This window comes from Chiloscyllium plagiosum, unplaced genomic scaffold, assembly GCF_037043375.1.
Source record: "Chiloscyllium plagiosum isolate Xiang-an unplaced genomic scaffold, Cpla_swu_hap1 HiC_scaffold_30, whole genome shotgun sequence".
Lineage (NCBI taxonomy): Eukaryota > Metazoa > Chordata > Chondrichthyes > Orectolobiformes > Hemiscylliidae > Chiloscyllium > Chiloscyllium plagiosum.
Window position 1 is genome coordinate 52,293,050 of NW_028270168.1, and position 26,341 is coordinate 52,319,390.

Genomic DNA, 26,341 nt, shown 5'->3' on the forward strand with positions numbered 1-26,341 from the left:
GGAGGTTGGCAAACGTGGTACTACTTTTTAAGAACGGTGGTAAGGACAAGCCAGGGAACTATAAACCACTGAGCCTGACGTCAGTGGTGGCCATGTTGTTGGAGGGAATCCTGAGGGACAGGATGTACATGTATTTGGAATGGCAAGGACTGATTAGGGATAGTTAACGTGGCTTTGTGCGTGGGAAATCTCACAAACTTAATTGAGATTTTTGAAGAAGTAACAAAGAGGATTGATGGGGGCAGAGCGGTAGATGTGATCTAAATGGACTTCAGTAAGGCGTTCGACAAGGTTCCCCATGGGAGGTTGATTAGCAAGGAATTCAGAGAACTAGCCATTTGGATACAGAACTGGCTCAAAGGTAGAAGACGGTGGAGGTGGAAGGTTGTTTTTCAGACTGGAGGCCTGTGACCAGTGGAGTGCCACAAGGATTGGTGTTGGGTCCTCTACTTTTTGTCATTTACATAAATGATTTGGATGCGAGCATAAGAGCTATGGTTAGTAAGGTTGCAGATGACACCAACATTTGGGGTGTGGTGGACAGCGAAGAGGGTTACCTCAGATTACAACAGGATCTTGATCAGATGAGCCAATGGGTTGAGAAGTGGCAGATGGAGTTTAATTCAGATAAATGCGGGATGCTGCAAATCTGAGCAGGACTTATACACTTAATGGTAAGGTCCTGGAGAGTGTTGCTGAACAAAGAGACCTTGGAGTCGCAGGTAGATAGGATAGTGAAGGTGTTTGGTATGCTTTTCTTTATTGATAAGAGTATTGAGTACAGGAGTCGGGAGGTCATGTTGCAGCTGTACAGGTCATTGGTTAGGCCACTGTTGGAATATTGTGTGCAATTCTGGTCTCCTTCTTATTGGAAAGATGTTGTGAAACATGAAAGGGTTCAGAAAAGATTTATAAGGATGTTACCAGGGATGGAGGATTTGAGCTACAGGGAGAGGCTGAACAGGCTGTGGCTGTTTTCCCTGGAGCGTCAGAGGCTGAGGGGTGACCTTATAGAGGTTTACAAAATTATGAGGGGCATCGATAGGATAAATAGACAAACTCTTTTCCCTGGGGTCAGGGAGTCCAGAACTAGAGGGCATAGGTTTAGGGTGAGAGAGGAAAGATATAAAAGAGACCTAAGGGGCAATTTTTTCACACAGAGGGTGATACGAGTCTGGAATGAGCTGCCAGAGGAAGTGGTGGAGGCTGGTACAATTGCAACATTTATTGGATGGGTATATGAATACGAAGAGTTTGGAGGGATATGGGCCGGGTGCTGGGAGGTGGGACTCGATTGGGTTGGGATATCTGGTTGCATGGATGGGTTGGACCAAAGGGTCTGTTTCCATGCTGTACATCTCTAATGACTCTTTAACATTACAAGAAGCTTGACGCCATCCAGGACAAAATGGCCTGCTTGACTGGCACTCTAGCCCTCACCTTCAACATTCACGGACCTTTACTAACGATGTTCAGAACCAGCAGAATATACCATATACAAGATACACTGCAGAAACTGACCAAAGTTCTTTTGACAGCACTCACCAAACCGACAACCTTTACCATTCGGAAAGAAAAAGGCAGCAAGTACATGGGAACACAACCATCTGCAAATTCCTCTTAATGCCACTCGCCATCCTGATTTGGAAAATATCACTGTTCCTTCACTGAGCCAAGATCCTGGAATTCCCCCTCCCCTAACTGCATTGTGGATGTCCCTATAACCCAAAGACTACAGAGCTTCAAACAGAAAGTCACCATCTTCTACAGGCCATTAGGGATGGGCAATAAATCTTGGTCTAGCCCACATTCCACAAACAAAGAAATAAAACTGATGGCAAACCAGGCTCAAGAGGCTGAATAACAAGTTTTAGACAGTCAGAAACAAAGGAATATGCCTGCAATAAAAAACAAGTATGTGATTCTTCTCTTCAAAGATTTCCTTTCAGTTTTACTTTGGATCAGGCCACAAAGAAAACTAATTTTGCTCAATCCACAAAATTCCAACAAAAACAGCTGTGATGTCAAGACCGATGCACACTACTGATGCAGTGTTGAAAGATTTTCTCTTAACAACTCCCTCTTCCACTCAGTGAAAGATAGTCCAAGATCACAATAAGAATATTACAACCTTCCTTAAAATAAAATTGCCTGCAGAATGTCAGAAATACATTGGTCTGTCTGGGACTGAAGTCATACAATGAATCTGAATCATTTTGTGATTAAGAGATTATCAATGGAGTTCAAATGGGAGTCAGATTAGAGAAGCTCTCAGTTTCATAACCAGTAGGGATAGAGTTGGCAAATGTAATTCCCAAATTCTGACAGCCATAAGAGAGAACTTTCCACCTTCACTCAACACTAGGCTGAATTCTACAACTCAAAAATGATAGGGTGGTGCACTGACATGATGAAACCATTTCATTTAACATTGTGACATTATTATTAACTGACCTGCCTTTTATAAAATATTAGCTGACTCATTTCCTGGCACACATGTAAATCTGTTAAGATGTCTAAAAACATTTACATTCAGAATTAACACACCATTTACCACCTCAACTATCTTGTCCAGCCTCATTGTGCACGTCTGCCCTTTTCACATTCAAACTTCATCTCGTGGAACACAGACATTGATATTTCCTCCACCCGACTGACATTGTTCGACATGTGAGGTTCAGGATTGTTGCTGTTCCCACCATGGGCTCAGGCCCAGACTCCTACGCTGAAGCCCATTTCAACATTGAGGGGGATCTTTCTGATGCTGGCGTGGGACTCAGTGCCAGGACAGAAGGGAGGCTTGACTGATGCAGTGCAAAACCAAATGTTAAATATTAACATTGTCACTGTAAATAACAGCACCCACAAGAAGAGCATAATCTCTCAATTCTTGGACTCCCTAACCTGCAGCTTGATGGTGCCACAACTATGGACTATCACTCCCCAGTTTTACCATTTCTCAGGATTAGTACTGGTATAAAGGATCAGAAAAATACAATTCAGTGCCTTAAACCTATTTTGCCATTCAATTTGATCACAGCTGATCTGTCTGTGCTCCAAATACCTGCACTAACAAATCCTCTCTAGCATTTTTCTCAACATGTTAAACCTCTCCTTAGTATCTCTCCCGTTGCTGCAAACAGTTCCAATCATCTCTTAGAAACCCTGCATCACTTTCAAAGCCTTCATAAATTTGTTGTTATCCTTCTCTGACAAGAGAACAATCCCATCAAGTCTCCACATGTCCCAGTGTTTTATCCTGTAAGACTTCAGTTGAGCAGACAGCCTTATTATTCCAGAAGATCACAATATGTAGGAGGAGAAGGTGGCCATTCAATGGGATTATGGCTGATCTGATAATCCTCAACTCCACTTGCCCACCTCCTCCCCCTAAATCTTGATTTCCTTACTGACTAAATATGTGGCTACTTCAGTCTTGAATATAAATGAATATAACAGCCCTCGATAGTAAGGATTTCCATTGACTGTAAGGCAAGAGAAACTCCACCTCATCTCTGTCTAAAATTAGTGACCCCTGAGATTATGCTGTCAAGTCCTGGACTCTCCCACAAGGGGAAAGAGTACGTTTCAATAAAATTGCTCCATTCTTCTACACTCCAATGACTACAGGTCCAACCTAGCTAAAAATGTGTTGCTGGAAAAGCGCAGGTCAGGCAGCATCCAAGGAGCAGGAGAATCGACGTTTCGGGCATGAGCCCTTCTTCAGGAATGAGGAATGGAATAGGTCCAACCTATCCAATCTCTTCTCATTAAACAGTCCTGCCATACCAAAGTGTGGTGTAGTGGATGGCACAGCGGCTCAGTGGTTAGCACTGCTGTCTCACGGTGTCAGGGATCTGGGTTCGATTCCAACCTTGGGTGACTGTCTGTGTGGAGGTTGCACATTCTCCCTGCGTCTGAGTGGGTTTCCTCCGGGTGCTCCAGTTTCCTCCCACAATCCAAAGATGTGCAGGTCACGTGAATTGGCCATGCTAAATTGCCCGTAGTGTTAGGTGCATTAGTCAGGGGTAAATATAGGGTAGCGGAATGGGTCTGAGTGGGTTACTCTTTCGGAGGGTCAGTGTGGACTTGCTGGGCCAAAGGTCCTGTTTCAGTACTGTAGGGAATCTAATCTAAACCTGCTCTAGACTATCTCTGATGCTGGTTTCACACTCACTCAATAAAGGAAACAAACTGCTCACAGTGTTCCAGTTCTGGTCTGACTAGCACCTTGTCTAATTTTAGCAAGACTTCCCTACTTCCTGCTTTACTCGCTTTGAAATAAAGACCAACATCCATTTGCCTTTCCAATCACCTGCAAAACTTATATGCTGGCTATTTTTGAATCATGCACTGGGGCTCATAAATTCCTCTGTGCCTTTATGCAGCTTTTCTCTATTTAAATAATAGGCAGTTACTCTGTTCTTTTCGCCAAAGTGCATAACCTTACATTTTCCCACATTATATTCCATGTGACAAGTTTCTGTCCATTCACCTAACCTACCTATATCTCTCTGAAAATTCTGTGTGTCATCCTCCTAAATTGGTTTTTTCCCATATTTGATGCTGAACAGTATCAAGCTCATCACTGCCCAATCTGTCCAATTAAAGTGACAACTTATTTGAGACTCACGAAGAGGTGTATACTGGAGGATAGAGGTCACCCACTTCAGCAGTATTCCAAGAGCCCCCAGTGCAATGGATGAGAGAGAAATATATATAGGTATTCATGTAAAGCATTTGTGGCACTTCTTAATGCTGGATCTTAGACTCTGGACTTGGTCTTCACTAAAGCTCAATAAAGACACTGAAGTCATCTGGCTTCAGTGAGGGACAAAAACATCAGCTCACAACAAGAAACAGCAGCAGCCTGTCCTTGTATTCTCTATCCTCCATACTCAGTGTTTCCAATGTGCGTTTGTCAGTCATAGATCATCACCCAGGTCACACGAAAACTGAAACACAATTTTACTCACTTTGGGACCTGGCCTTCCAGGAATCCCTGGTTCTCCCTTTGGACCTTCCAGACCCTGTGTAATAAACAAAAGAGGACAGACATTAAAATACGTCTTTTCAATTAATCAATATATGTCTTGAGTCCAATGGATACATCAATTTGAAATGGAATACATCCAATGTCCTTTGTCCCAATTTCAATGCCTGTTAAAGGGGCTGAAATCTGTATGAGTTTTAGGTGTGACTCACAGATCTAGCAAAATTCCAGAAATACCCCAAATGCAAACTCAGAGAAAGACATTTGTCCCATTTCTCCCAGTATGGCATTCTGAACTCTCCAATAAAAACAAAAAATGCTGGAAACAGTCAGGAGGTTTGGCAGTACCTGTAAGGAGAGGTCAAAGACAATTCACCAAAATTAGGAAATGTTAGTGATGTAACAAACTTCACACAAGCACAGAGGCAGGAGAAGTGGGAAATTAAAAGTAAGATCTCTGATAGTTTGCAAGGTGGGAGAAATTACATGACAAATGGGATGATGCAGTAAGAAAATAAACAAAAGGCAAGTCTGAAGGAGTCTAAATGGCAGAAGAGTCAGCATCATAGAACTGTCACAGGGCAGAAAGATGCCATTTGGCCCATAGTGTCTCTTTGCCAATTCCTTGCAAGAGTAATATAACCAGACCCATGCTCCACTTTTTCCCTCAGCCCTGCAAATTTACCTTCTTCAGATAATTATTCAATCGCTTTCAGACAGTGCAGGCAGATCCTGACCACTTGCTGCATAAAATAGCTTTTCCACAACTTGCCCCTGTTTCTTTTGCTATCACCTTTAATCTGTGTCCCCTTGTTCTCACAAATACGGTCAGTATCTCCCTATCAATTGTGTCCAGTCCCCTCATGATTTTGAATACCACAATTAAATCTCTCCAAGGAGAACAGCCCAGTCTCTCCAATCTTACCCTCAACTGAAGTGAATCACCCTAGCACAATTTTCTCAAATATTTCTTCAACCTTCCTAATGCATTTACATCCTTCCTATAGCATAGTGTCTTCCATACTCCAGTTGAGACCAAACCAGTGATTTAAAAAGATTCATCATAACTTCCTCGCTTTTGTACTCCATATCCATGATTAACTCTTCTCTCAATCTGTCCTACCATCTTCAACCATTTGTACACATATTCTCACAGGTCCCTCTGTTTCTTTAGTACCATACACCTTATTTTATGTTGCTTCTCCTCATTCTTCTAACCAAAAATGTGTCACTTCACACAACTGGTTAAATTTCATCTGCTACATCTGTCCACTCCATTAGCCTGTATCCTCTGGGGGTCTATCACTGTCTACCTCAGCATTTGCATTACTTTCAAGTTTTGTGCCACACACAAACTTTGAAAGGCTCTCCTGTTCTCCCAAGTTCAGGTCATTAATATCTATGCCAGGAAATGTAGGGGTCCAAACCATGACCCCTGGAGAACCACACTACATAGCTTTGTCCGTTGTTAAACCAACAAATCACTATTCACGATTTCCTGTCACTCAACCAATATGGTATCCATCCTGCTAATGTCCTTTGATTCCATGAGTTTCAGCTTTGCTGAAAAGCCTGTTACATGGCACTTTTTCAATCACCTTTCGGAAGTCCATGCTCACAGCAAGCTCACTGGATCTCATAGAAACTGATAAAATTCTAACAGGACTAAATAGGACAAACAGAGAAAGGACTTTCCCGATGACCAGGCAGTCCAGAACCAGAAAGTCACAGTCTAATAATATAGGGTAAGCCATTTAGGATGCAGATGAGGAGAAATTTCTTCACCTATGACCCTCCCATTTGTTCTTGCTCCACTATCCCATTGCCATGTAGTTTCTCCTGTTCTGCACCCCATCAGAGGGCTTCCTTTTGTATTTTCCCACTTTGTCCCCATTTCTTCTGCCTCGGTGCTTCTGTAAATGTAGTCACATCACTAACATTTCCTAGAAAGCAGTTAGGGGCAAAATATTGAAGGTTTTCAAGATGGAGTTAGATCTTACAGCTGAAGACATCAAAGGGAGAAAGTGGGAACAGAATATTGAGTTAGATCATTAGCCATAATCATACTGAGTGGCAGAGCAGGCTGAAAGGGATGAATGGCCTACTCCTGCTGCTATTTTCCCTGCTTCTCTGTTTCTATTCCCTTCATCAGGCCTCTCCATTACTTCATTGACAATCAAGTTACTTAATCACATTTTGCCTTTAACTGAATCAACACTGAGTTCAACAATTTAAGATCATAATGACTTTGGATGGGTATATGAATAGGAAGGGTTTGGAAGGATATGGGCCGGGTGCTGGCAGGTGGGACTAGATTGGGTTGGGATATCTGGTCGGCATGGACGGGTTGGACCGAAGGGTCTGTTTCCATGCTGTACATCTCTATGACTCTAGGACTTCCACTTTTATTCTGATCTTCTCAAGGCAGTTGTCAGTCATTCTGTTCTTCCTGTTGTACGTATACTGGCCTTGAAGAGAATTCATCTTTATCGATTATATGTGCAACGTGTACAAGATGTTGCGACTCTTCCTGGCAGTTAGTCTGCTCTGAGTTTGCAAGCTACATACACATTTGTGCAGTTAGCTTGCTGTAATGTCTGCTTCACAATTTATACTATTTTACTGTGCTAAATAAACTAACCCCTGGAGTTAATCAATTTCTGGCAAGTGATTGATTATTAGAAAATCATCATTAACATGATGATTTAGGTGGGCGGCACGGTGGCACAGTGGTTAGCACTGCTGCCTCGCAGCGCCAGAGACCCGGGTTCAATTCCCGACTCAGGCGACTGACTGTGTGGAGTTTGCACGTTCTCCCCGTGTCTGCGTGGGTTTCCTCTGGGTGCTCCGGTTTCCTCCCACAGTCCAAAGATGTGCAGGTCAGGTGAATTGGCCATGCTAAATTGCCCGTAGTGTGAGGTATAGGGGTATGGGTGGGTTGCGCTTCGGCGGGTCGGTGTGGACTTGTTGGGCCGAAGGGCCTGTTTCCATACTGTAATGTAATCTAATCTAATGACATGGTGAACAGCAGTGAAAAACATCATGTTAATGAAGTAATTGCATATTTACCAGCATTATCACTTTGCACTAGTCAAAACCCATGCAATCAGTTAAACATCAGAGATACAACTGAAATCACAGCAGAATATTCAAGCAACACTTTTGGAATTGAATATGAAAGAAGCATGGAACACTTCACTTTCTTCTGAATTAGTGGAGCTAAGGTCTTAGCTCTCTGTTCTGGAAACGCAAATGTCAGTTCAAGAGGAAAAAAGACTGAACAACTAGCTCATGATAAATCTAGATTTGACACTACCATCTCGAATATGAAGTCGTCTTTAGGATACATCTCTGCTCAGCGAACAAAAATGAATAAAGGACAAAAAGAGAAAGAAAGGAAGCACAATGAACTACAAGCTCAGTATCATCAATCTAATTAAAAGTTTGCTGGAAGATTTGGAGCAACTTGGACTTCAAACATATCAGGCTCAACAGCTTAGCAACATCAGGTTGAATTCTAAGTAATACTGGAGAAATTAGAGTTTGCAAAGACAACTAGAGATGCACAGCATACACAAAGAGCTGCAAACACTCATATGAACTAGCCATAGGAGTTGACCATTTAATCCTTCAAACCTGCTCTGTCATGCAGTAAGATCATGGCTGAACTGTTGTAACCTCATATCTACATTCCCACCTCCTCTTGAAAACCTTGCACCTCCTTGTTTAGAATCAATCTGCCTCTGCCTTAAAAATATTAGAAAAGATTTCCAAGGACTAACGACCCTTGGAAAGAACGTTTTTTGCTTAATATCTGCTTTAAACAAACAGTGACCCCTAGTTCTAGATTATCCCATAATAAAACATCCTTTCCGCATCTACTCTGCCAAGACCCCTCAGGACCTAATATGTTTTGATCAAGTCACATCTTACTCTTCTAAATTCCAACAAATTCAAGCCCAGCCTGATCAACCTTTCCCCATAAGGCAATCTCTCCATACCATATATGAGTCTAGTCAACCTCCTCTGAATTATTTCTAAGGTATTTATGTCCTTTGTTAAATTAGTGTCCAATATCATGCACAGTACACAGATACAGTCTCACTGATGTCCTGTAAAACTGAAGCATAAACTCTCTACTTTTGTAAGCAGTTCCCCTTACATTTTATTAGCTTTCCTGATTTCTTGCTGCACCTGCACACTAACCTTTTGAGATTCCTGAGACTCTGAGATCCTTTGCTTCTCTCACCATTTAGACAATGTGTATCTTTTCTATTATTTCTGCCAAACTGTTTGCACATTATTTGTGGGTGGCATGGTGGCTCAGTGGTTAGCGCCAGGGAGCTGGGTTTGATTCCTGCCTCAGGTGACTGTCTGTGTGGAGTTTGCACATTCTCCTTATGTCTGTGTGGGTTTCCTCCCACAATCCAAAAATGTGCGGGCCAGGTGAATTGGCCATTCTAAATTGCCTATAGTGTTAGGTGCATTAGTCAGAGGGAAATATAGGGTAGTGGGATGGGTTTAGGTGGATTGCTCTTTGGAGGGTCAGTGTCGACTTGTTGGGCCATCGGGCCTGTTTCTATACTGTAAGTATCTAATCTTAAAAAAAAGAAGTTTCACACTTTATTGTTCACTTGCCACATCCTTGCCCACTCACTGAACCAGTCTGTACCTTTTTGCAGCATCCTTACATCCTCTTCACAACTCAACTTTCTCATCTTACTGTCATCAGCAAACTTGGCAACCATACTCCCTTTCCCCTCATCCAAGTCATTTCTACAAATTGGCAAACCACTCAATACATTTTACCATCCCTGTTCCTGTTAGCCAGATACGCTTCTATCTACGTTAATTTGCTACTCCCTACATCATGAGCTTCATCATGAACTCTGAAGACAGCTTTTTAAGAATTAATTTTTCACTTCCCACCTTATAATTTATGGCAGTCCTAGACTTGAACCAAAAACAGTGTTCTGACTGTCCTCAAAACCACGTGCCCAACACCAAGGTCTTGAACTAATCAATAAACCCTGTTCTTAACAAGTTAAATGTTGTTGGGGAGGACAAGGAATTTAACAAGTTCCTGCAGGAGAAGGGACTTTGCTACTTGGCAATGTTTCCAAATCCCAGAGGAACTGTTTGCTTCTTAAACTGAGAAGTTGATATTACAGATTGAAAATTCTTCGATATTTAAATCTGATTGCACTCAGCTATGCAAAACATGACTCCTTCAGTTCCACTAACAGCAGTTATCTTAGAAGTGTTTGGGATGAGATTTAGGGTGACATTCAATTACTGTTCCATGACGAGAAAATAGAAAACAGATTCCTGAAACTGGAAGTCCACTGTAACTCTGAATTACCAAAATCCACTATTTGATCCTTCACTGCCAATCCAGGTACACAGAAAGGACTGACTTTGAACCAATTATTTCATCTGATAGGCCAACTAAAACTTTAGAAAGTTGCCAGCATGACTTCAGAATGCAGGGTGCATTCAAATCCAGGTGTCGAGGTGAAGGGAGGTTGCTGCGGCAATTCCTTGGCTGGCTCTGGACCTTTCTTTTTATTCTTAGATTAATCACTCAAAAGAACAGGCTAACATCAGCCATACTTTCCAAATCGTGAGTGCAGTGACACCTTAACAAAACTGTGCAAAAGCCATAATGTTTGGTTAATGGATGTTTTGCAGTCATGCTTTACAGTCGTTTGAACAGTATCCTATCTGTATTGTACATGAATACTTTTGAGCTAACCCCATTCAAATACAAGTTTTGAAATAGTCCCATCAGGTCCATAGTTTTGAGACCATCCAGCCTTTGAGGTGGCTGAGTCAAGTAACTTCTTTTCCATGACTTCTGGTTGATACAATCAGAGGGTTAATTGAAGTGGAGGACAATAGATATGGAAAGGTTGTTGAAAAGAATGAAAGATGAACAGCACACAAGATTTGCTTAACTTCCATTTCTGTCTACAGCAGAATCACTGCACAGAATTAGAAGGGCATCTGGCACTAGTTAAAAGGGCACTTGACATTGCTTTGACTTTAACAGGGTTACCTTGCACCAACAATACACCACGACTCCCCATTCCACAAACATTGGAAGAAGTCTCACTAACAAAAACAGTCAGCCAATCTGCTTGACCAGCACGCCATATAGTCCTAGCAGTGCCAGAATACTGTAGTGGTTCCTGCTGGGACTACAAGCAGATCCAAGGAGGAGGAAACCAGCGACCTGACTGAAAAATAAATCTGAGGATATTGTCAGGGAGGAATCAGGGACATCACTGGTTGAGGGAAAGATTTCAGGTTTTAGAGATGGAGTAGAAGGCACAAAGGGGTAAACCCATTTCAAAGGAGTGCTCTCAATGGGCACAGGAGATCCCAAAGGAGTACCTCATATGATCAAAGATTGGACAAGTTGGCTGAGGCCTTTCCTAACACCCACCACCTCCGTAATCACTGGCCACTCACTTTATTTTATGAACCTCCAGTCTTCAAACAAGCCATTGAGGAGTGACAAAATTCACCCCAATGAATCAAACAGCACAAAGGAGGTAACTCAGTTGTCTCTGTGTGACTTCTAATTTAATCCCACACCCTAGCTTATTCCCAACAATCCTGCAGGCTTCACATCTAAAGTGTGGAAGTAGGCTATTTAGCCCAAGGAGTTCATACTACCTCTCCAAAGAGCATCGCATCCACACCCACTCCCTACCCTGTGTTTACTGTAGTAACCACCCCCCACCCCCGCCAGTGTCTCTATCATACAGTGACTAGAATGGCACACAGTATTCACACCAGGATTTCAAACAGGCTCAGCAGAATTCCCTTACTGTTCTGGCCCTTTAGAAGTAATGTACTTGATTTCCCTTTAACCTTCTCCATTCTAAGAAGAACAATCACAACTTTTCCGATCTCTCCTCTTTCTTGATATTACCCTCTATGCCCACCTCAAGGTATTGCCTTCAAGGCCCTGACACTCTTCCTAACTGTGGTGCCCGGAATCAGTCACAGTTCATTGGTGTTTGATAGAGGTTTAGTAAAGCTCTCTTGTTTTTGAATTTAATGCCCCTATTTACAAAGCCAATGATCCCATGTACCTTTTTAACTGCCTTCGCAAAGATTTCTCAATATGCAGCCTGTGCTATCAAAACTCATCAAAGAGCCAAACTGAGATTACATTGCCTCTGCATTTGCCATGGTCCATAACTGATCACTTCACACTTGTCCACAATCAGTTCCATCCGTCATATGTAGTTATAGGGTTTGATATTTACATCAACCTGTGGAAAGGTGTTATTACACACCTCTGGAGCAGGTGGGACTTGAACCCAGGCCTCTTGGCTCAGAGATAGGTACACTATCACTATGCCAGAATACCCCAAACCATGTTGGCTTTGATAATTATGTAAATAAACCTTTGTGGTAAGCAATGATATCACTGTGACCTCCGTGGTCATGTGTTAGAGCTCCAGGAGGAAGTTAATTGTTGTACACACCTTGAAGCCTCCCACTCTGTAGCCTTATCATTGCATGCAGTGTAACAATAAACAAACATTATCAGTTACTAAGGAGTCTGACTGCAGATTCAATCAATATCCAAGTACCCACATGGTCAACTACCAGGTCTGTCCATAACACTGGACTCAAGATTAGAGTGGTGCTGAAAAAGCACAGCAGCATCCGAGAAGCAGGAAAATCAACGTTTCGGGCAAAAGACCTTCATCAGGAATCACTGAAACGTCGATTTTCCTGCTCCTCGGATGCTGCCTGACCTGCTGTGCTTTTCCAGCACCACTCTAATCTAGAGTCTGATCTCCAGCATCTGCAGTCCTCACTTTTGCCTAGTTGATCATAACACTGGACTGTCTAAATCCTCCTGTAATCTGCTACTCTTCTGCTTACCACTGATTACATTTGCAAGTTTGCATCATCCACAAACTTTGAAATCATACTCCCATATACACAAAGCTGAGTCTTTCACATAGAAAAGAAGAAATGCCTTGGTTCTAATACTGACTCTTGATGGTCCCACTGTAACTCTCTCCAGTCACAAAGATACCCATTCACAATTGCTTCTTGCCTTCTATCCTTTAATTAATTGCATACCCAAGTTACCGCCAGTCCTTTAATTTCATGCGCTAGTTTCAAATAAGTCTAAAATATGCTTGTTTATCAAGTGCCTCTTAAATTCCATGCAGTAAATAAATCATATATACATTTTTAAAGGGCTCCAGATATCCTAAATCAGTAAACATATAGCCCACTTTGTCCATTGAATTCATTCACGTTTAACACAGTAGATTGGACCTCATTGTTTATGCTCAATGACACTAAAATTCACAGGGACTAAATGAGTTGCCTGGGCAAGGCCTTCCCATTACTAGATTGACTTCCAATGTTGGACAAGCTGAAAAAGTACTAGACTGGTAAACTGCAAAGATCATAACACATGCACTCTGAAGGAGATCTCACTGTTCACCTCTAAAACTTAGTTGTATGAAATGTATTAAGATAGAATCCCAAATCAAAAAAAAAGTAGACTATGGATTTGAAAAGAAAGAATACTATTTCAGCTAACACAATAAATGTGAGACCTTCTTCTGAGCATGAAACAAATAGCTGTGTCTGTGATCAATGGGCAGTTAACAGGAGAGTTGGAGGTCATTTCCCAGGATGCCCTCCAGCACTCAAGGAGGCTTCAAATCCATCAGAGAGCCATTACAGAAGGAGGCCATTTAGTCCATCGATTCAATTGTCTGCACAGCATTCCAAACAGTCCCATTCTCCTCTCTATTTTGTAATGCTGCAAATGTATTTCTCTTGAATGCCTGTCCAATTAGGAAATCAGTTAAAAGTTGGATTGTGCAGAGTTGCAGTTTCTCTGTATTCCAGGTATCTGCTTTCACAGGCCCTGTTTCCAGCTTGTCCGGTGAGTTGGCATCTCCGAAAGACATGCAGGCACTATTTCACAACAACTTTCAACCCAGTCCAGAGAACGCTGTATGGGCATCAATCTTGCTGACCATTCTACATTATTGCAAACTGATGGTCCTTCTTGATGATACATGGAGTGTAGATAATGCAGATCCTCATTCTCAGTACATGCAGTCTACAAAATGCAGATTCCAATATGTAGAAAATACAATTCAAATCTCTATGCCCAGTGTAGGGAATGCTTGCAGAATAAATGCACAAATGGAGAGTGTGTAGGAATTGCTCAGTATCCAACAAAGCTCGAAATCAGATTGAATTTATAATCCAAGAGCCGGGATTTCTCCTCCTCAAGAATCTCCTGTGGCTGCAGCTCATTCCCAGACACTGGTAATCTTCAAAGGAAGAATGAGGAGGGACAGAGACACATTCACACACAAAATATTTAACAAAGTCTGGCCCTCCCTGAGATACATTTCACCAGTGCAGTAACACCCCAGTGAAAAACATCACAGCTCCACTGCATTGGAAGGTACTCACATCATATCCCGGGTCACCTTGAGGTCCATCTGGTCCAGGTTCACCAGGATCACCCTTTGCTCCCTAGATAATGGTGAAAATTAAGGCTCTGGTTAATTTTCGTTGAATTGAGGTGCTAAAATATTTTTTCTCCAATGATATTGAACACAGAGACTTGACAGAAATGAGCAGATTCACTTACAGCTGGACCAGGGGGCCCAGGAGGTCCACGTTCCCCCTAGAAAAAGAAGTACATATCCCATAAGTACATGGGCAAATCTTCGAAAGACATTGCTTCAGGAACAGTTATAATACACCAGCTTCTCTTTGTTGCATATTCTCCTATCGCATCCCTTTAAATGGCCACCTCTAACACTGAATTAAATTATTGATGTCCCAAGTTATTTTTAATCGATTATTATGAAGTTCCAGATTTATAAAGGTGCCAAACTTTAAAGGAGCAAGTTTTGGTGAATGAATCAATGCATAACGACAGTCCGACACTTCATATAGGCATTAAAAAACTGTGACGTTAAACTGAACTATTCTGTTTTCACAAAATTAGCTAGCAGTATGTGGAGGGAATTAAAACCCTCTTTGAATTGAATGTTTTCTCATACAGCCCTCGCCTTAAACTTTCACAAACAGTCCCCAGTCTCTCTCAGGAACACCGACAACGTTTAAGCGCTTAAGTTTCTGCTCAAATAGCCATTCTATTAAAGAAACAAAACATCCAAAATTGAACGTTATTGAGTGAGATCGATGTTAGGTTTTATTGGGAATGAATTAACGCACTGTACTCGGTTTGCCCTGAAATCCCACAGCAGTCAGGGAAAACTGGGAGCTGGCCTCGGGACTCCCCCCCTGCCGCCAGACTGTGCGGGCTGGTACCCGGGACAATGCAGCTCTTTGTTTACAGCTCTCCTGAAAACCCATGCATACTCACATCGATGCCGTCTGATCCAGGAACCCCGGCTGGGCCCGGGGATCCAACTACACGTTGCTCATCGAACGGACCCTGGCAAGCAAGAGACGGAGAAAGATTTAAACCTTGGAGTAAAATGTAGACATCAGAAAATGACGCAGGAGTGGAGAAAAGAAAAATGTCAAGTTTTCGAAATACTATTCAAGTTTTTTTTAGAGAAAATGATGAACAAGTACAAGTAGAGTTAAACAAAATAAGAAATCATAGACTTATTGGAAGCCCCTGTCAAGACCAGTAGAAACAGAAATTGCTAGATAAACTTAGGAGGTCTGCAGCACCTGTGTAGAGAAATAGAGTTAACCTTTCGAGTCCAGTCTTCTGTCTTGTTCTGGGTAGTGACTGAGAACTGGAATTGTGTCTTTTTTTCCTTTTGCCCAGCTATCTCTGCAGCCAGTCCCGTGCTCAAGGCTAAGAATTTCACTGCCTCACAGCTCGGGCACCCAAAACACCACACTCCATTCAAAGAAATTCAGAATTGGGGAGCGAGATAGATGTTAAGTTCACTCAAGATAAATTACTTCCTCTTGGATTTCAACATTCCTGGATTCAGAAGGAGCTGTTGACAGTTGGGGAGTGTGGAGAGCTGCACATTGTGGGTTATAATTAACATCCTGTTAATTCGGGACAAATTTGCAGCGCACTCTGTCCCGCACTTTTTAAGTGTTTTCAACCTCTGTATCATACCACCGATCCCTTGGTCGATCTCACCCTTGAACGTACCTGGGTCAAGCACAAGCTGATGATTTGCAGCAAGACTACAAGCCGCAGGACTCCAGGGCGCAGCCAGATACTAGTCAGGCTAGCCATGCTGAGTTACTCCGCCTGGAGAAAGCAAAAATACAATCCACGCGTTTCTCGCCGGGTCAGGCGATCAGTTGGGACCTTAGAGAAAGACGAGAGCAGCCCAGAGTTCTCCACAGAGCTGAGTGGATGAGTGGCCCATGCGGAGGGGCGGGGACAGCTGTTGAATATGAAGCAGGTCAGGAACTGGTCGAACTTCACCCATTCCCAATACAGTCCGGAGGGAGAAATAAGGTGAGGCAAGTTATGAATATGTATGAAGTCAGACCTTGTGGGGAACGCAAGAGAGAAAGTGAATGTATTAATTTGTTTATCAACGGTAGAAATGTAGGTGGAACGAATTATGAAAAAAAAGTTATTGCTCATCAGAATGATTATCTTATTCCAAGGTAATTAGCACTTGAGTGAAAATTAATTTGGTCTCGCTTGGATCACATTGTGAACAAAACCTTAGATACAAGCAGATGCAGCTTTAGCTTCCTGGGAAAAAAACAACCCAGCCACAACATTCAGCTCACAATGCAACCCCCAAAACTTCAAAATTCAGATGGCGTCAAACTATTGTGTCAGACCAAACAGCACATCATTTGGCTTATCATTAGAAAAATGTCCAAATGCAAGATATTGCTTGGAAAGGTGGGTTTATCCTTCCAATGTTTACCGCAGTGTGTATGTTATGGAGGAGAACAGACCAGACCAGTCTAAAATAAAAATATTTTAGACCCTAATCTTTTCTTATTTTAAAGACATGTATAAAGTGTCTGCTCCTGAAGAAATGCAACTGGTCAAACTACTTAAAGTTAAGCAAAACAATGTATTTAAACACTGTAGTTGAAATACAATCAAAGAAAGAGGAATTTAGAATAACAACGTGATGGAAATCTTAACAGAATAATAGATACATTTACCATTACTAATTAACTGTTCCAATGTAGCAAATCCCATTAAGTTAAAAATTACACAACACCAGATTTTTTTTTAGATTACTTACAGTGTGGAAACAGGCCCTTCAGTCCAAATCGACCCTCTGAAGAGCAACCCACCCAGACCCATTCCCCTACATTTACCCCTTCACCTAACACTACAGGTAATTTAGCATGGCCAATTCACCTAAACTGCACATCTTTGGACTGTGGGAGGAAACCCACGCAGACACAGGGAGAATGTGCAAACTCCATATGGGCAGTTACCCGAGGCAGGAATTGAAGCCAGGTCTCTGGCGCTGTGAGGCAGCAGTGCTGACCACTGTGCCACCAGCTTTTGTAGCGCTGCTTCTTCATTAGGTGGTTGTGGAGAATAAGACTATAAGTCACAGGATTTATAACAAAAAAATTACAATGTTATGCAACTGAAATGATATATTGAACAAACCTGGATTATTGTTAAGTCTTTCATCTTTTCGAATGGGTTGCAGGTTTCGGTTCATTAATATGTAAATCCCAGAACTTCTTTTAAGTCACCTTCTTGGGATAATTTAAGATTTTATAACAAAAGGTGACTTCTCAGCTCAGACAATGCATTAAAGGTGTGAGGTTAGAGTCTGTCTGTCTCCCAATCTTGAGTCAGACTGGTTCTATTTCCAAAGTGAAATTTACAAAATATTACATGTATTAACTGCCTGCTTTAACTGCCTGCAGGTTGTGCATTTTTTTGAGCAAAATAGAATGTATCTGCAAATACAAATTCACCCCTTGGACTTATATGTGTGTGCACATGCATGAGAGAGAGAGAGAGAGTGAGTGCATGTGAGAGAGTGTGTGTTTGCGTGTGATGGAGTATAAGCAAGTGAGATGGTGTGTGCGTGGATGCAAGTGTGGGGGGTTGATGTGTGTGAGTATGAGAGAGAGCGTGTGTATGAGAGAGGGTCTGAGTTAGTACGTGAATATCTAAGTGTGTGTGTGTGTGAAAGAGAGTTTGTAGTATAGTGGGGTCACCTGTAGTGTGAAATGAACTCAAGGTCTCGGTTGAGGCTATCCTCACGGGTACAGAACTTGGCTATCAGCCTCTGCTCGGTGACTCTGCATTGTTGTCTATCCCTAAATCCGCTTGGAGGATGGTCACCCAAAGATTCGAGGCCGAATCCCCCCAACTGCTGAAGTGTCTGCTTGGTCTCGCCAATGTACCATGCTTCGGGGCATCCTTGCCTGCAGCATGTGAGATAGACAACTTTGGCCAAGTCACGAGTACCTGCCACATACATGGTGGGTGCTGTCCCCACGGGTAATGGTGGTATCCGTGTTGACACTCTGGCATGTCTGTGCAGTGGTTGATATGACAGGGTTGTACGGTGCTGTGGTCGATGTTGTCCTGAAGGCTGGGAAGTTTGCTGCAAACAATCATCTGTTTAAGGTTTGGTGGTTGTTTAAAGGTGAAAGGTGGAAGTGTAGGGAAGGTCTTAGCGAGATGCTCATCCTCATCAATAATGTGCTGCATGAAGAACATGTCATAGTTTTTCGGCTCCAGGCAGTACTGGACAATGAAGGGTACCCTATCGGTTGCAATCCATGTCTGTCTCCTGAGGAGGCCATTACGGTTTTTCACTGCGGCATGTCGGAACTTGCAATTGATGAGTTGAGTGTTGTACCCTGTTCTTATGAGGGTATCCTTGAACATCTTCAGGTATCTGTCACATTCCTCCTCACCTGGACAGATCCTATGTATGCATAGGGCTTGTTCTTAGGGGATGGCTATTTTAATATGTTTAGGATGGAAGCTAGAGAAGTGTAGCATTGTGAGGTTATCTGGGGGTTTGCGGTAGAGTGAGGTACTGAGATTCCCATCCTTAATGGAGATGCATAGTCCAAGAATGAGACAGATACTAAACAGTAGTCCATGGTAAGTTTGATGGTGGGATGATGGGATGAAACTCGTTGATAACACTGTATAATTGTTTCAGTGACTCCTCACCATGGCACAACAATCACCAGACAGGGGTGTTCCCTCCCAGTCGGGGAACACTTCAGCGGTTGGGACATTCAGCCTCAGATTTTCGGGTGACCATCCTCCAAGGCGGACTTCAGGATAGGCAATAATGCAAAGTAGCTGATAGCCAAGTTCGATACCCATGAGGATGGCCTCATGGGTTCATGTCACACTACAGGTGACCCCACTACACTATACACTCTCTCTCACACACACAATCTTACATACTCACGCAGACCTTCTCTCATATACATGCTCTCTGTCATACACACATACATACAGCCCCACACTCTCACTCTCTCACAGGCTTATACTCCATCACACTCACACATACACTTTACCAAGCTTTCACACACTATCTCAGGTGCACTCACACGCACTCTCTCTCTCTCATGCATGCACACACACATATACATCTATGGGGTGAATTTGTATTTGCTGAATTGTATTTGCAGATACACTCTATTTTGCTCAAACAAGACACAATCTGCAGGCAGTCAATACATGTTTAGATTAGATGCCCTACAGTGTGGAAACAGGTCCTTTGGCCCAACAAGTCCTCACTGACCCTCTGAAGAGTAACCCACCAGAACCCATTTCCCTCTGACTAATGCACCTAACACGATGGGCAATTTAGCATGGCCAATTCAGCTGACCTGCACATCTTTGGACTGTGGGACAAAACTGGAGCAAATCCACACAGACACAGGGAGAATGTGCAAACTCCACACAGACAGTCGTCCAAGGCAGCAATCGAACCTGGGTCCCTGGAGCTGTGAGGCTGCAGTGCTAACCACTAAGCCACCATACTGCCTAATAGTTTGTAAGTTTTACTTTGGAAATAGAATGAGTCTGACTTAAGATTGGGATACACACAGACTCTAACCTCACACCTTTAATGCATTGCTGAGATGTCACCTTTTGTTATAAAACCTTAGGTTATTTTGGGAAGGTGATTTACATATTAATGAACCGAAACCTGCAACCCATTCAAAAAGATGAAAGACTTAACAACAATCCAGGTTTGTTCAATATGTCATTTCAGTTGCATGACACTGTAATCTTTTGCTATAAATCCTGTGTCTTATGATCTTATTCTCCACAACCACCTGAAGGAGCAGCGTTCCAAAAGCTGGTGCTTCCAAATGAATCTGTTGGACTATAGCCTTGGTGTTATGTGATTTTTAACTTTGTCCACCCCAGTTCAACACCAGCTCCTCCACATCCCATAAACATACCTCTTGGCAAAAAAAGGAATATTCAGACACACATTCTCACAAGTAGTTCTCCCATCCAGGAGAAAGAAAACATCAAGAGAAAATTCAGAGTAGCAGCCAGGAGACGTTCACTGAAGCTCCAACTCTGTTCAGACCTCAATAGCTTCTGATGTCACTGAAAACCCAAAATGCAGAAATCCTAATGTGAGAGCTGGCCACACTCATTCAGGCTATTTCAAAAAGCCCAAGGACTCCCAAGCTGTTAACTCAAGTAATGTTAACTCGTCAGCTCAGTATATCTGGAAAAGCGCAGCAGGTCAGGCAGCATCCAAGGAACAGGAGAATCGACGTTTCGGGCATAAGCCCTTCTTCAGGAATGAGGAAAGTGTGTCCAGCAGGCTAAGATAAAAGGTAGGGAGGAGGGACTTGGGGGAAGGGCGTTGGAAATGCGATAGGTGGAAGGAGGTTAAGGTGAGGGTGATAGACCGGAATGGGGTGGGGGCGGAGAGGTCAGGAAGAAGATTGCAGGTTAGGAAGGCGGTGCTGAGTTCGAGGGATTTGACTGAGACAAGATGGGGGGAGGGGAAATAAGGAAACTGGAAAAATCTGAGTTCATCCCTTGTGGTTGGAGGGTTCCTAGGTGGACCAGCCACTACAGCGGACAGCTGAAACTGACAACCGGAAGCGGCAGGGACAGGCCACTATAAATGCCGGAGGAAACACCACAGAAGCGCTTCACAGGAGGCTCCCAAGCACTGAGGATGTCACCTAGACAGGGGACGAAACGTTTGCAACAAAAACTTCCAGCTCGGCGAACAGAACCACAGCAGGTGATCAAGAGCCGAGCAGTGTTTACAAGTGAAGCTGATTAGTTCTCAACTAACTGAGCTCGTCGGAACTGAAAATGAGTTACAGAGGCACCGACACAAGGAGAGGTAGACATAGGAGTGTGTGCTAGTGTGTTGCCTAGTGCCTTTCCTGCAGCAGTTGCACGTGTGCTGTGACTTTTAAAATGATAAATCAGAGATATTTTCCAAGTGAACCATCCATTCTGTGCTTTTTACAAATCAAATGTTTGTTTAAATGTTTAAACTCTAAAAAGAGTTACTAAAACTCAAAGTGATGTTTACATTGTTGCTTTGTTGAGTGGGGAAGCAGTTTGCAGATAACATGATAATTTTGGGATGGATGGGAATGCAAAGTGAGCTTTGACCAGCAGCCGGTAGCTGATCATTTTCAGCATTCTGACCAGACTTGGATGCTAAAGAACATCAGTCTGACGACAACAGCCATTCAATATGATCATGACTGATCGTTCAACTCAATAGTCTGTTCCTGCTTTTCCCCCATACCTTTTTTTGTTAAAGATATTTTTTATTGAAAGAGGGATTTTTAAAATTAATTCAACCAGAAAAAATACAAATCAAAACAATATAAAAAGGACAGAACAACACTCAGATACATAAATGGATAAACAAATAAATAAATAATTGGCTTAGCATGACAAAACAATATCTCTTGATCATCTAAAGCGTTAACTTGCACATATTCATATGTTTGTAATTCTTCCTCTCAGGGTGTTGGATTCATTAAACACAACTGTCATAGCTATATAATAGCTGTTATTAGCATGGTAGATGAGTCTGTGTCCAGGTAATCCAAAAAAGGGCTGCCATGTCTTATAAATTCTTTATAAAATTCATTCGTAAGTCCGTCAGTACTGGGCACCTTTCCACTCTGATGCTGCTTTGCAGTCTCCTGTACCTCCTGCACTGATAGCAGGGTGTTAATGAAAGACTCTTGCTCGGGGGTTACACCTGAAAGATCCAGGTTTGTAAAAACAATTTCCATCCTCTCCGTCCATCCTCAACACATTCAGATTGGTATAATTCCGAGTAAAATCTCTGAAATGCTATGTTAATCTTTTAAGAGTCGCAGGTAAGGGTTCCCAATCCTTCCCCGATCAAGGCAATGGCTTGGGGGGCACTTTATCTCCTGGCAAGATACGCTAGGTACTTGCCCAGTTTATCGCCATGCTCAAACAACCTTTATCTTGCAAAAGCAAGTTCCTTTTTGGCTGTCTGTGAGAGCATGGAGTTCAGTGTAGACCAAAACAGTGTGACCCTCTGTAGCTTAGCCTCAGAGGGTCTATGAAAGTATGTCTTCTTGGCTACCTTCAAAAGGTCTGCCACTGCTCTTCCTCCTATTGCTTCTTACCGGCACAGTAAGAAATAATTATCCCCTGGCATAAGCTTTATCAGTTTCCCAGAGAATGGCTAAGTTAATGGCTAGGAAAGCTCTGCATTCATTAGAAAAATACTCAATGAACTTACTATCCTTAAGAATGAAGGGATCCATTTGCCAGTGTCCCGAACCTGTTACATTACCAGTAATCTTAACCAATAAGTATACTGGGCTGCCTGATCAGAGATGGTAATATTCTCAATTGTACAGAATGCCACCGAATCCAGGAGTGCTGCAGGGGTTAGAATGGTGTGGCACCTATGCAGGTTGGAGAACAACATAAAATCTCTGCCTTTGGGCTGAAGACACCTCCAAACATCCACCAGCTTTAGTTATACACACAAATCTATGAATTGTTTAGATTGTGAAGAGGGTATTGGGGGGCCTTTAGGCATTCTGTCTGCCATGGAGTCCATAAAGAGAAAGTAAGGACTACAGATGCTGGAGATCAGAGTCAAGATTAGAGTGGTGCTGGAAAAGCACAGCAGGTCAGGTAGCATTCGAGGAGCAGGAAAATCGACATTTCGGGCAAAAGCCCTTCATCAGGAATGAGCCCTCATTCCTGATGAAGGGCTTTTGCCTGAAATGTCGATTTTCCTGCTCCATGGAGTCAATAAGACAGTTAAAATTTATCCCCACCACCCCCCCCCCCCCCCCCCCGCCCCCGCCACACACAAACACACCATGATAACGTATCAGGATGTAAGATTAATGAGTTTAGAAAATACATCTATCAAGAATTTAAGGGGATGGGCAAGGGGACAGCAACATTTAAAATACTGTATTCTTCTCCATATATCAAGGCTTTGAGAATTATGAACCTTCTGTACATGTCTTTAATATTATCCAGTAACTTAAATGGGAGATTCTTCCTCACAAGTACGGCCTCTCCCCTACTCTTAGTGTTGAAAGATAAGAAATAAACCCGATCAAACCCACTCGGTTGTAATTTCAAATGCTCCTTATCCAGGTGCGCCTCCTGCAGTAGGGTAATATCTACCCTCTCCCTTTTTCCTCTTGACTGGCGAGTGGCTCTCCTTGATGTTCCAGGTATACCATTTAAGCATATCATTAGCCATAACACTCTCTAGTAACATTTGGACTCCAGAGACGAAGAACCCAAATCATAAATCACTGACCTCAATTAAAGTAAATCCACAGAACATAAAGATTACAAAGACTAACACAACTTTTACGAAACTTTTTTCAAATCTTCAAAACTTACAAAAATTATATACAACAGGAACCAAAAAAAAACAAAAGTGCCAATGTAACTGAATAGGAAAACTTACCCCCTCCCCCACACCCAAAGAGGGTACCTAAACATCCCAAAAACATGTCTTCTGCCCCGCTGCCAATATGACAACCAGAGCAGTTGAATACAAAAACCAGGCTTGAACTGCCCTTAGATAGGCATCTAGCCATCATAAACACCTTCCTAACTCCATCTACATGGAGTTTTGCATGGACACAAGCAAGAAAGAAAGAAGATGGTAGAGTTAAAATGAGTTAAAAGTGAGTACTCTGCCCACCCCCAAGTATAATTTAATGCTAGTTGGTACCAGAGAATAGAAAAAAAAACAAAGAAGACATTTTGTTTTAAAAAATTAATGTCTGTATACATTAAAACGTCAAGTCTAATTTAACGTGTCCACAAAATTTTTTGCTTTCTCTGTAGTCAACTGAATGTATTGATCCATTGAAAGTAAACCAAAGCACCGCTGGGTACCTTAAAGGGTATTGGTTCACAAGTTCCCTTCATCTTCTCTTAATATCATAATAAGATTTTCTTTTTCGGACCATCGCCGCTGAGAGGTCCTGAAAAAACATGATCATGGAGGCCTCATGAACAAAAGCGTTTGGATCTTTTTCCTAGGTTCAAGATGCTTCCATGACTCTTTGTCCCCGTAGCTGTGAATCTGCACGAGAGCACTGGACTAGATCTGACTTTCGAGCCATAATCTGGTGAGTGCTTTCAATTTCAATTTTCACCTGCTTTGTTTTGACTTCTAATTTGAGGAATCGCGGCAGCTTGTCATAGAGTCATAGAGATGTACATCATGGAAACAGACCCTTCGGTCCAACTTGTCCATGCCAACCAGATGTCCCAACCCAATCTATTCCCAACTGCCAGCCCCCAGCCTATATCCCTCTAAACCCTTCCTATTCATATACCCATCCAAATGCCTTTTTAATGTTGCAATTGTACCAGCCTGCACCGCTTCCAATGACAGCTCATTCCATACACACACCACCCGCTGCATGAAAAGGTTGCCCCTTAGATCCCTTTTAAATCTTTACCCTCTCACCCTAAACCTATGCCCTCTAGTTCTGGACTCCCCATCCCAAGGAAGAGACTTTGTCTATTTATCCTATCCATGCCCCTATGATTTTATAAACCTCTATAAGGTCATCCCTCAGCCTCTGAAGCTCCAGGGAAAACAGCCCCAGCCTGTTCAACCTCTCCCGATAGCTCAACTCTGGCAACATCCTTGTAAATCTTTCCTGAACTCTTTCAAGTTTCACAACATCTTTCCGAGAAGAAGGAGACCAGAATTGCATGCCTTGGGATCTTTTTCCTGGGTTCATGAGACTTCCATGACTCTTTGTCCCCGTGGCTGTGAAAACACACGAGGACAGGACGAGAGCAAAAGTGGCCTAACTAATGTCCTGTACAACTGCAACATGACCTCCCAACTCCTGTACTCAATGCTCTGACCTATAAAGGAAAGTATACCTAACACCTTCACTATCCTATCTACCTGCGATTCCACTTTCATGGAGACATGAACCTGCACTCCAAGGTCTCTCAAAAAGTTTTACTGGCTGACCACCTTTCATCCCCTTCGGTAGACCAATGATACAAACATTTTTCTTCCTGCCCCAATTCAAGATTGTCAACTTCAACGGTTAAGTTACAGACCTGCTTTTCAAGGGCTTGGATCTGATGATACAATGAATTGATTGTGGTCTCAACCATTGTGATTCCGCGCTCGACATCATCCGCTCTCTTCTTGAGGTCTTCAAGCTACTGATTATGTTTTTGAATTATGGCAGATAGCGGGGTCCAGATTACTGTTCAACTTTTCTTCGACCCTGCCTTTGAACGTTTCGTGGAGCTCCACGATAAGCGCCTGGTGTGTAATCAGGTCCACCAGACTGGTATGGAGGTCTGCGGCAACGGACGAACTCAATGCCTCCAGCCCCACGTGTTGGGACTTATTCGACTTTTTTCCATTTTTTGTCATTTACATTAGACAAAAAAGTGATTGATAAAGATTCTATGGCTATTTCAGCATTTACATTTAGTGAAATTATTTGGGTGGAGTGGCTGAAAACACTGCTTTGCTTGTGCTGTGGTGCAGAGTCCAGCAAAGCAGTCCATTTAGAAACCCCCCCCCCAATCTTTTGTTTCCTTTAGCTCACGTGCTTTATGGAATTCCTTCTTGAATACATACAATGTTTTTGCTTTGATTGCTTTCTGTGATTGCAAATTCCACAGGCTCACCACTCTCTGCATGAAGAAACTTCCTTCATGGTCCTAAATGGTCCTTATGAGGATCTAAAATCTGGAATTACCATTGTCAGGAGTAACCATTTTTATGCCAAAATGGCTTATTAATACAAAGTAACATAACAAAATTGCTTCAAGCTACAAATTAATACTGTATTTAAAATGGCTTCTCACCCCGCTAAAAGCTGCATTCCTGCCTTGCTGAGCTA

The 26,341-nt window shown here is 42.5% G+C and overlaps 1 protein-coding gene and 1 long non-coding RNA gene across 2 annotated transcripts in view; one reads left to right on the forward strand and one right to left on the reverse strand.

Moving 5' to 3' along the window:
* The window catches only part of col9a2 (procollagen, type IX, alpha 2), a 196,595-nt gene extending 180,210 nt beyond the window's left edge, over positions 1 to 16,385 (reverse strand). Inside the window, exons 1-5 of the mRNA XM_087976944.1 lie at positions 16,155 to 16,385; positions 15,396 to 15,467; positions 14,652 to 14,687; positions 14,471 to 14,533; positions 4,977 to 5,030 (exon numbers count right to left, since the gene is read on the reverse strand). Coding sequence (XP_087833070.1) covers positions 4,977 to 5,030; positions 14,471 to 14,533; positions 14,652 to 14,687; positions 15,396 to 15,467; positions 16,155 to 16,241 — 312 coding nt within the window. The 5' untranslated portion in view covers positions 16,242 to 16,385. The remainder of the gene's footprint in view (positions 1 to 4,976; positions 5,031 to 14,470; positions 14,534 to 14,651; positions 14,688 to 15,395; positions 15,468 to 16,154) is intronic.
* On the forward strand, positions 16,350 to 25,798 carry LOC148142195 (uncharacterized). The gene is made up of 3 exons (XR_015752178.1): positions 16,350 to 16,469; positions 24,495 to 24,583; positions 25,676 to 25,798. It is a non-coding gene; the product is annotated as an uncharacterized LOC148142195 (long non-coding RNA).
* The last annotated feature ends 543 nt before the right edge of the window (positions 25,799 to 26,341 follow it).